Source organism: Nelumbo lutea, chromosome 1 (assembly GCF_056320005.1).
Source record: "Nelumbo lutea isolate HS-2025 chromosome 1, American lotus-T2T, whole genome shotgun sequence".
Lineage (NCBI taxonomy): Eukaryota > Viridiplantae > Streptophyta > Magnoliopsida > Proteales > Nelumbonaceae > Nelumbo > Nelumbo lutea.
The window spans coordinates 39,256,804-39,268,597 of NC_142684.1; the positions used below are offsets into that span (position 1 = coordinate 39,256,804).

Consider the following 11,794-nt stretch of genomic DNA (forward strand, 5'->3'; position numbering starts at 1 on the left):
AGAGCTGCTCTTGAAGAAACTGCAGGAGGAGGAATTATAGAGGATTTGGGGGCAAATCTGCACCTTACTTGAGAGTATAAGAACACAAAGGAATATGTGGAGGAAAACCCATTAGAGAATGAGAACCTAAAATACTGTCCAAGCAATTTGGGAGGGGGAAATAATTGGAAAAAAAAAAAAAAAAAAGAAAAGAGCTGAGGTAGAGAGGCTGCTTTCAGATATAGAAGGAGACATTGTGTTCAATGGCAGAGGGGAAAGAAAAAAGGCTCCTAGGTAGGAACCTGTAACCTTAGATGGGCTATCAAATTCTGTTTCCATGAAAATCATCAGTTGGAATGTGAGGGGCTTAGGGAGTGCAAGGAAAAGGATTAATTAAGGATCTTCTCAGAAGGAATAGGCCTAATATTGTGATGCTATAGGAGACCAAATTAGTTGATTTCAATAGAAGATGGGCCAGAAGTGTGTGGAAGTCAAGAGGAGTAAGATGGGTCTCTGCACCCTCTTGGGGGGCTTCAGGGGGTATTGTCACATTGTGGAGAGAGGATGTTGTAGAGGCAAACGAAGAGTTAAATAGGAAGCTTTTCAATGTGTATAAAGTTCAGATCGGTGGATGAAGGCTTTGTACGGGTGTCAACCAATGTGTATGGCCCAAATAATTACACGGAGAGGAATGTATTTTGGGAAGAATTATATGGAATCCAAGGGTTATGGGAGGGTCCTTGGTGTTTGGGTAGTGACTTCAATGTAGCCCGCTTTACTAATGAGACAAATAACCCCCAACAACTTATTACAACTGGTATGAGAAAATTCAATGACTTCATTAATTGTAGTGAGCTCAAGGAGCTTCCTCTTGTGCAAACACTTTTCACTTGGTCCAACTTCCAAGAAAACCCAAATTACTCGAAACTGGATAGATTCCTATTTAATGAGAGTTGGGAAAACCATTGGAGAGATTTGCTATCCAAAGCTCTGCCTAGAATTGCCTCTGAGTTACGAAAAGAACCTTTTAGGAGAGGACCTAGATCCTTCATATTTGAAAACATGTGGCTAACACACCTAGATTTTGTAAAAAAGGTTGAGGAGTGGTGGAGTCAAGAAATGAGGGGGGTGAAGTGGAAAGGGGTGAGATTTCACAAGAAGCTGAAAAGACTGAGGGTGAACTTAAGAGATTGGAATAGGGACCACTTTGAGAGACTAGAGGAACTGAAATCCAATTTGATGACCCAGATAGAGGATTTGGACGAGAAGGAATCTCAAAGAACCATGACTACTTAGGAAAGAGAATTAAGATGGAGATTCTCACTTTGTTTTGTAGAAAGGCTGCAGAATCTGGTGAGTGGGAAGGATTTGCATTCTCCCCTGATGGAGAAAAGATCAATATCCTCCAATTTGCAGATGATACTTTATGCTTTGTAGATGCTTCTACATTCCAGTTAGAGCTGGTCCTTGGAATCCTATCTTGGTTTGAAGCAAGGTTCAAAATATTGATACGCCCGATACGCCGATATGGGTGTACCGGGCGAATAGATACCTTTTTTTTTATGCTCTATTTATTTTTTTCAAAACAGATTCAGGGGGCCGGTTTAGGTCTCCTCCACAACTTGAACCGGTTAGACCCCCAATAGCGGCGTATCCTCCACACCCACTATAGGGGCGTATCAGAGGGGTCTTGGAACGATACGTATCGGCTGATATGGGCCGATACGTGTCAATACTTTGAACCTTGGTTTGAAGTAATCACCGGACTGAAAGTCAACTGGAATAAAAGTCAAATCATTCCAGTGGGTCATGTATCTAATTTAGCTGATTGTGCGGAGGTTCTGGCTTGTCAGACTAAATTCCTCCCAGTGAAATATTTGGGATTGCCGTTGGGTGCAAATTGTTTGGCTTCATCGATTTGGGACCCAGTTATTGAAAGATTAGAAAGGAAGTTGGCTGCATGGAAGGCTAGATATCTCTCACTTGGGGGTAGGGTTATTCTAATAAAAAGCACTCTTTCCAATTTACCTACTTACTTTCTTTCCCTCTTCCCCATCCCTATCAAAGTTGCCAAAAGATTGGAGCAGATCCAGAGGAATTTTCTTTGAAGGGGTTGGGGGAGGAGAGAAAAGTGCATCTTGTAAGCTGGGATCAAGTCTGTCTTCCTAAGGCTGAGGGTGGGTTAGGCATTAGGAAAGTGAAGAATTTCAATACTGCCCTGCTAAGAAAGTGGATTTGGAGGTTCTCAGCTGAAAGGGAGGCTTGGTGGAGATCTCTCATTGTAGATAAATATGGGGTGGAGTGGGGTAACTGGAGATCCAGGGATCCTCCCCTAAGTTGGGGTAGTTCCCCATGGAAATCTATCATGAAAAGTTTCTCTGTGTTCATGGAAGGGATTACTGTTAAGATTGGTAATGGGGAAAGAACAAAGTTCTGGAAGGACCCTTGGCGTTTGGATGTGACTCTAGCTGAAACTTTTCCTCATCTTTTTCAGTGTGCTCTTAATCAAGAAGCTTCTGTGGCTGAGTACTGTTGTGTGACAGGTGGGTCTCTAACTTGGACTCCCATTTTTAGGAGGAACTTGTTTGACTGGGAATTAGAAGAGATTGGGGGCCTGATGGCTCTTCTTCAAAATCAGAAGATTGATCAGCAGTTGGAAGACAAATGGAGTTGGAAATGGAATTTGATTGGTGAATTTTCTGTTAAGTTCCTTGCCTCTAAATTGGGTAGTTTGGATCCTACTGATTTTCCTGCTTCTCAGATCTGGAATACTATAAGCCCTTTCAAAGTCAACTTTCTGGTATGGATGATGGCCCTGGATAAATGTCTCTCCAGAGTTAATTTGGTGAGAAGGGGCATTTAGGTTATGGATCCTTTATGTAGTCTGTGTGGGCGACATGCTGAATCGACAGATCAACTATGTATTCATTGTCCATTTTCCTCTCAGATTTGGGGATACTTTCTCAGAGTCTTGGAGTTCAGTCGGGTAATGCCTAGATCGGTTAAGGATCTCCTTGGTTGTTGGAAGGTGAGAGGCCTTAGTAAGAAAGGGAGCCTGGTGTGGAGGACTATTCCTGCCGCTGTTTTATGGTCCATTTGGGCTGAGAGGAACAGTGGAATTTTCAATAAGGCAAAAGTCTTGAAGATACCATTCAGAGATCTGTGGGCAAACTGATTTCTTGGATTTCTGTATCTGAGGAATTTAAAAGTCTGAATTTGTCTTCTTTCTATTGTTCTGATTTCTGGCGGAAAGTATAATTGCTGTGGTCTTCAGACGGCCCTTCTGGGTCTGATCCCAGCTTGTATATTTTTGAGTTGAATAAAATTACTTTACCTTTTACGAAAAAAAGCTTGAAGTGGATGGAGTGGAATTGGACTCTCAAGAGGAAATAGCCAATTGTTTCGTAGCCCACTTCAAAACTATTTTAAGGAAACCTCTAGCTAGCTGAGTGGAGTTGGTTGGACTGGAATGGTCTACATTTTTTGAAGAAATAAAATCTTGGTTGGAGAGGAACTGTGGGGAGGAGAAAATCCGACAAGCAGTTTTTTTAGTGGATAGATCTAAGGCATCGGGGCTAGATGACTGCACTACAGCATTCTTTCAAGACTGCTGGTATATAATTAAAGGAGATTTTGTTTTTCAAAGAATTTGAGGAACATTCAGTCATTAGTCGTGGAGTTAATGTACTTTCTTAGCCCTGGTCCCAAAGAAGAAAGAAGCCAAACATCCTAAAGATTTTAGACCAATCAGTTTGGTAACAAGCATCTATACAATTTTGGCTAAGGTCTTATCTTTGAGGATTAAAAAGGCACTCCCCCCCATTAGTCAAGCTCAGGGTATAGGCAAGGATTTGTTTTTAAGTTAGATCTTGAAAAGACCTATGATTTAGTGGATTGGAGTTTTAGGAAGTGCGGATATGGTGAAAGATGGTGTAAGTGGATAGGTGGCTGCCTTAAATCTTGCAACTACTCAGTTCTAGTAAATGGGGTTGTAAACCCATGTCCTCAAATAATGAATGAGACATCTTCAACTAAAGAAGATGAAAACATCATGCTCATCGTTCTTTTATCAAAGACAAAATATCCAAGAACATATGACAATATTCCTTGTAAGTTAAGACTTAGGAGTTAGGAGGTACCTCCTCTTGCATAATTAAAGGCCCCTAAGGTGCTTCTGATGATTGTCAGCAAAACTACAAATGTAAATCAGTCCTCTAATATCAAGATTAAACTTAGTGATTAGCAGAATAGAACAAATCTGAATAACTATATAAGAGAGGAAGATGGCGAAGAGAAGAGGTAAGAGAAGAAGAAGTCAAATTTATCACCCTTCTCCTCTAACCCTATTTTATTAATCTCTAAAAAATTGATGATGACGAGTATACCCTTAAGTGGGGGGCCAGCTTGGCAGTTGCATAAAGAAAATAAAATAAGAACAAATAACAGGCCCATTAAGTAAGGCCCATCAACATAAAATAAAAGATAAAATAAAGGATCTCACACGAAAGGCTGTTAGGGCCCATTCGGCCCAGTCACTCCCCCTCAAGCTGAGCATAGATGTCAATCATGCCCAGCTTGCTTATAATAGTGTGTCAATTTCCCCCTGGGAACTCCCTTGGTCAAGATATCAGCCAGTTGCTCTTCTGATGTGATTAATGGTAAACAAACTTCTCCTGAAGAGACTCTTTCCCTTATGAAATGCCTATCAACTTCAATGTGCTTAGTTTTGTCATATTGAACAGGATTATGTGCAATGTTGATAGCAGCTTGGTTGTCACAATAGAGCATCATTGGTTTCTCGTAGTTCACCCCCAATTCCTCTAGAAGGGATCGTAGCCATAGTAATTCTAACACACCATGAGCCATTGCCCTGTATTCTGCTTTAGCTGAGGATCTAGCAACTACTGATTGTTTCTTACTCCTCCAAGACACAATATTCCTAGCCAGAGCACAATAACCAGAGGTGAACCTTCTGTCATCAATACATCCTACCTAATCTGCATCAGTAAAGGCTTCCAGCTTCATGTGACCATGCTTAGCAAATAGAATACTTTTCCCTGAAGTACTTTTCAAGTAGCACAGAACCCTTTCTACAGCAGCTAGATAAGTATCTCTAGGAGAATGCATAAACTGACTGATAACATTGACTGCATAGGAAATATCTGGCCGAGACATGCAAAGGTATAACAGCTTCCCAAGCAGTCTCTGAAACACTCCCTTATCAGACAAAAGTTCACCATCTGTGGCAGAAAGCTTATGATTAGGATCAATGGGAGTGGAGATGGGTTTAGCTCCAAGTTTACCAGTTTCAACAAGAAGATCAAGGACATCTTTGCGTTGAGATATGAATATACCATCCTTAGATCGAGCAACTTCAATGCCCAGGAAATACCGAAGATCTCCCAAATCTTTGATTTCAAATTCAGAGTTGAGAAATGCTTTTAGTTTACTGGCCTCTTCAATGTCATTACCCGTGACTACAATATCATCAACATAAACAATCAAGAAGGTCACCAGAGAGTCATTTCTCTTCAAGAACAGTGTATGATCAGATTGTGTTTGAATGTAACTAAAAGAGACAAGAGCAGCCCAAAATCTCTCAAACCAAGCCCGAGGAGATTGTTTGAGACCATAAATAGATTTGTGTAGTTTACACACCTTGCCTTTCATTTCTTTCCCATACACTCCTGGAAGTAGAGACATATAGACCTCTTCATGCATCTCTCCATTCAAGAAGGCATTTTTAACATCGAACTGGTGTAGGGGCCAGCCAAAAGTAGTTGCTAGATATAGTAAAACCTTGACTAAAGTCATCTTAGCTACAGGAGCAAATGTCTCAAGATAGCCAATGTCATACACTTGGGTGTAACCCTTAGCAACCAACCGAGCCTTAAACCTCTCAACAGAGCCATCAGAGTGATATTTAATAGTAAACACCCATTTATAACCCACTGGTTCCTTCCCTTTCGACAAGTCCACAATATCCCAGGTATGATTCTTATGCAATGCATCAAGTTCAGTTGTCATAGCTTCCCTCCATTCAACTTGAGATAAAGCTTCCAGTATAGACCTAGGTATCACATGGGAAGAAATAGAGGCAAGAAAAAAATAGTAGGAAGGGGAGAAAAGGCTGTAAGATAAGTGTTTGGAGATACGATGGGTTGTACACTTCCGCTTGCCCTTGCGAAGAGCAATAGGAAGGTCAAGGTCTGGAACAGTCTGAGATGGGTCAGTAGAGGGCTGACCTGTTTCCTCAGGAATGATGGGAGTGGCAAGATGCTCTTCTAAAGGAGTGGAAACAACCTACACATGTCTGAATCTCTGCCTTTGGTACCACCTTTGGAGAGCAGGAGCAGAAGCAGGAGAGGGAGCAGGGACATCAGGGGTAGGTCCATTGGAAGACATGGACACCCCATGATCGGACTCGCAGGGGATGGGAAGAGGAACAGCTGGAGACATAGCCAAGTACTCATCAAATTTCTCCCCCTTAGGAGGAATACTAAAGAAGGGAGTCAACTCTGCAAAGGTGACATCCCGAGATACAAAGTGGATGCCACGAACTGGATCAAAACAGCAACAACCCTTTTGTGTGGAAGCATATCCCAGAAACACGCACTTATGAGCCTTAGGTTCAAACTTGTGCCTTTGGTGACTATGAATATGCACATAGCAAGTACACCCAAACACACGGAGAGGAAGAGAAAAGAGATCCTCATCCGGGAAGAGAAGACTAAAAGGGTTTCAAAGCCAAGGACCTGGGAGGGCATACGGTTGATCAGAAAGGTAGCAATAAGAACAGCATCTCCCCAAAACTTTATAGGAACATGTGATGCAAATAAGAGGGATCTGGCAACCTCAACCACATGCCTGTTCTTTCTTTCCGCCACCCCGTTTTGTTGTGGAGTGTGGGAACAAGAACTTTGATGAATAACCCCAAAAGTTTCAAGATAGGTGGAGAGGGTTCTCTCAAAATACTCCTCAGCATTGTCAGAGCAGAATATTTTGATACAAGTATTAAACCGGGTGAGGATGAGTTCATGAAAATTTTTCACAATAGCTGGTACTTCATCCCTGGATTTCATGAGATAAATCCAAGTGTAACGTGAATAATCATCAATAAAAAGGATAAAGTACCTGTAACCCCCCATGGTTGGCATGTGATATGGCCCCCACACATCAGAGTGAACAATATGGAAAGGAGAAAATGATCTTTTATTACTAATTGAATAGAAATGTCTACAATGCTTTGCCAGCTCACATAATTCACAATGAAGACTCGAAAAAACACTCCTTTAAACATATTTGGGAACAGATGACTCAAAGAAGAAAATGACAAGTGACCAAACCGAAAATGACATAATAAAATTTTGTTAACAAACTCTGACACGACTGACTCTAAGGCAACTCCATGAGGTGGTCCCAAAGCTTGATCTGGTGTGTCTAGCAAGTATATTCCGTTCGCCTCATGGCCACTCCCAATCATCCTCCGAACTTAAGCTTAGGGGCATGAAGAACAGAGGATAAGAACAGAGTGTTAGAGGTCTTTATATCACCTTTAGCAGAGATGGGGGCAAGGGACCCATCGGCAAGGGATATTTTCTCTTTCCTAGAGAGAAGGTGATATGAGCAAAACAGGTTAGATGGGCTGGTCATATGGTCTGATGCACCGGAATCAATAATCCAAGGGATTTTATGATTACCTGGGCCGAACAGTTTCATTCCCGCATGTGCAAAATGTTCTGTAGATGGACTCTACAACTGCACCTGCCGCTTACTCTCCTCACTACTTATCATAGCACATGCCTGTGAAAGAGTAACCACATCCCTGGCCAAAATGTTTTGTCTGATAATATCAAAATCAGGGTTGAGTCCAGTGAGAAACTCAAACACCCTATTTCTCTCCACTAGTTTTCTATACATTTCAGCATCCTTTTTACTCTCTCATACCACTGTCTCCATAACATCAATTTCCTGCCATAGGGATTTTAGTATAGAGTAGTAGATTGCCACACTCTTCTCCCCTTGTCTCAGCTTTTTCACATCACTTTTCAATTTATATGCTCTAGCTACATTCAATTTCTGTGAATAAGTCTCAGTTACATTGTCCTATATCTCCTTAGCTGAAGACATCCAGAGATAGTGTTGGCTTATATGCGGTTGCATAGAGTTGACCAACCATCCTATAACAGTATAGTTCTCATGCATCCATCCTTCAAATTCAGGGTTTGTCTCTTCGGGTTTCACCTTGCTGCCTGTGAGATACCCGAGTTTTCCTCTACTACAAACATAGATTTTTATAGACTCTGCCCAAGCAAGATAGTTCGTCCCATCTAGCTTAATTGTGGTAACACCAGTCAAAATGGAATCTACTGAAGCAGGTCCAGAAATTGGCACCTGCTTGAACTCACTTCCGTATGCCTCCATTAATCAAACGAAAATCAAAGAACATAAAATTTTGACTATGTAAACTTACTTGAAGCCAAACCAAAACTTGAGTGCTTGAAAAACTAGGGTTTTGCTCCGTCCAGCAGATGGGAGGAAGAGAGAAGACACTGCCGCACCCACTAGACTAACCTAAACTCTTCCAAACCTAAACCACCCTCCTTTAGCAGTCACAAGACACCTTCCAAGCACAAAACGCCACACCCAAGCTTCACCTTTCCTGGTAACCTTGAAAATCTCTAGTCGGCTAGGGTTTTGGGCAGCAGCAAAACAACATCACTTCTTGGCAAAATCTAGCCAGAACTAAACTCTCCAAGCCCTTCTACCAACTAGGCAAGTGATTCTTTATACTATAGAGCACCTATCTCTCCATACACTCTCTTGATTTTAGAGTGTACAGGAACAAAGAAAAAGAAGGAATAGGAACTGAACCTGCTCTGATACCAAGATGTAAACCAGTCCTCTAATATCAAGATTAAACTTAGTGAGCAGAATAGAACAGATCTGAATAACTGTGTAAGAGAGGAAGATGGCGAAGGGAAGAGGTAAGAGAAGAAGAAGTCGAATTTATCACCCTTCTCCTCTAACCCTATTTTATTAATCTCTAAAAAATTGATGATGACAAGTATACCCTTAAGTGGGTGGCCAGCTTGGCAGTTACATAAAGAAAATAAAATAAGAACAAATAACAGGCCCATTAAGTGAGGCCCATCAACATAAAATAAAAGATAAAATAAAGGATATCACACGAAAGGCTATTAGGGCCCATTCGGCCCAGTCTCTTTACAACTACCAAATACCAACTCAATTCAGTAAACTCTTATCCCAACCATATAGAGCCGGCTACATGTAACCTGTTTCACATCTCCACTCTGTCAAGAACCATATATCCATTGTTAAGTTGTGAGTCCTCAAATCATTTCTCACTACCTCAATCTATGTCCCTGCCCTGGCTCTTCTAGACCTTTCAATTTGCACGTTGTAAGCAAAATCACCATCGTACCAAATATCTAGAACCCTATATTTGGTTCTTCCCAAAAGAAAACAGGCATAGGTGGAGGAAATCCAGACTTGGTAACAACAAAATAAAGGAAAGATTAGTGGAAAAAAGGATTCACAAATCAGACAACATTCTCTGGAAAGAGGCATGGGTCATTCAAGGATATTGGGTTTCTAATAGGGGTCTATTTTTCTAGCAGAGAATCACTACTGATAAAATTTTATTGAGAAAGGAAGAAAAAGAAAAGACAGAGCAAAGAGGGAAACCTTGAAGTGACAACTGAAGCCAATGACCCAACTAAGATATCTAACCCTAAGAGAGCTTCCTTCTGTTGATCTCTAATATTTTCCAGTTAGTCTGATAAACAGATGGTGTCCATATGGCAATACAGCATTTTCCTAATTGCTGGCAAGAACTTATTTTCCTTTTGTGAGCCACATAATGATTTTAGAATCACAGTCCATTATAAGAGCCAATATTTATGAATAACATTACCATATATCTTGAAATATTCATTTGCTTAACTGCTGCTGTAACATCTTCCATATTTCATCTCTGTCATAGTAATGAGTACCAAAAAATGACAGTAACCTCGGTTAGATAAAAAAGCCCCAAATTCAGAACCATGGTATTATCTTCGGTTGTCTGCCACTTCTAGGATGGATATCCAAAACATTTCTATACCCACATCACAATAGAGTCCAAGAGAATCTAGTCAAATCAACAGATAATTGAGCACCAGGACACAACTGAAGATTTTCCTAACTACAATTCACAGTCAACGACATATGATAACCCATGCAGCTAAGAACTCCATGTTTTGATGCTTCAGTTAGTCTAACAGAGCATATTCACGTGTCAAACACGTTAGAAACTGTTTTATTTAGACAGCATGCAACCCATCATATATCTCTTTTTTTTCAACATTTTCTAAGTAGAATTCACTTCTTCATATACTAGTAACCCATACTTATATAAACAAATTCCTTTACAAAGATATCTCACATATACTTGCACTCTATCGTGCAAAGCCATATGGTCAGAAAACCTTTAAGGTGTAAACAGGATCAACTAGATTATTTGCTTCAGAATATAATCAAAATAGCTTTTTTCAAACTAAAGAATTACCTGGAAAGCGAGTCCTGTAGGAATTTCCCATCCAAGCTCACACGATCCACAAGCTCATTGAAGAGGGGAGCTAACTCACAAGCTTGTTGCCAATGACTTTGAGGGAACACCATGGGCAATAAAGCAAAAGGAGCATGCACCATACCCACACCAGGAACCATTCCTGATCTCTTCAATTCGATCACCAATTTCAAATATAAGACCAGCAAGTCAAATTGCATCACATTACATCAAGTTTTAATTTATTCATCTTTTCTTTTTCTGCCCTTCTTTTAAAAGGAATGAGGGTTTTAACCAACCCTGAACGAACAGAATCAAAGAGATGGAATAAAACGAAGCGGGTTACTGGAAACATAAAAACTAGTGGAAGAGAAAGAGCGGAAAATAAAAAATAAATAAATAAATAAATAAATAATAAACAGCAAGAAAAACAATTAAGAAAAAATTAAGACATGCAAACCAACTGATTCATATGTAGAAATTATTCAATATCTTGCCAAAACATATGTCCTCCATAATTCAATCAACAACGAAAAATACTGATCCCAAGAAGAAATAATTCACAAAATAAGAAAAAATATAATTCCGTCTAAACCCATATATGAAAATATAAGCACCTGGACGCTCCGGTCTCCAACAACAAGCCCATGGAGAGAACTCCACACCAGAGCATCGTAAACCAATTGCTGAAGCAACTCCGGACTAATATTATGAAAACCAGCTGTAACAGTTTCATTTTGGGTTTCTGTCCCTTCAACAGTTCCGCGTTTCGGGGGTAAAAAAGAAGAAGACAGAGAAGAATGTGATGATTCGTTCATGGCTTTTCTGGGTTTTCTGCAGGTCAGTGTGAAAGATACCAGTGCTTGAATTGAATAACTTTGGTTTTAATTTACAGGGCAAGAGACGCTAGCGGTCGGATGACAGATATCATTAGGCAGTGGGAAGAATCAAGTCAATCAACCTCCCACTGAAAATTTAGCCTCCACCAAGAATATTCTGACTTGGAGTGTTAGGATTGGATTGGCCCATCCCGACCGCGACTCGAGGATGGGATGGAGGTCTTTAAACACGATTATATATATTAAATATTATTTATATTAAATATATATTATTATATATATATATATATGTGATATCATTTATATATATTAATATATATTTGAAATATTATTTATATTTTAAATTTTTTATTTATTTTAAATAATTTTATTTTTTTAAAATAATATCATTTAAAAAAATTCTAGG

The 11,794-nt window shown here is 40.0% G+C and overlaps 1 protein-coding gene across 1 annotated transcript in view; it reads right to left on the reverse strand.

Moving 5' to 3' along the window:
- The window catches only part of LOC148874340 (glutathione synthetase, chloroplastic-like), a 69,718-nt gene extending 58,120 nt beyond the window's left edge, over nucleotides 1–11,598 (reverse strand). Inside the window, exons 1-2 of the mRNA XM_088965639.1 lie at nucleotides 11,167–11,598; nucleotides 10,550–10,719 (exon numbers count right to left, since the gene is read on the reverse strand). Coding sequence (XP_088821765.1) covers nucleotides 10,550–10,719; nucleotides 11,167–11,367 — 371 coding nt within the window. The 5' untranslated portion in view covers nucleotides 11,368–11,598. The remainder of the gene's footprint in view (nucleotides 1–10,549; nucleotides 10,720–11,166) is intronic.
- Nucleotides 11,599–11,794: the final 196 nt, after the last annotated feature.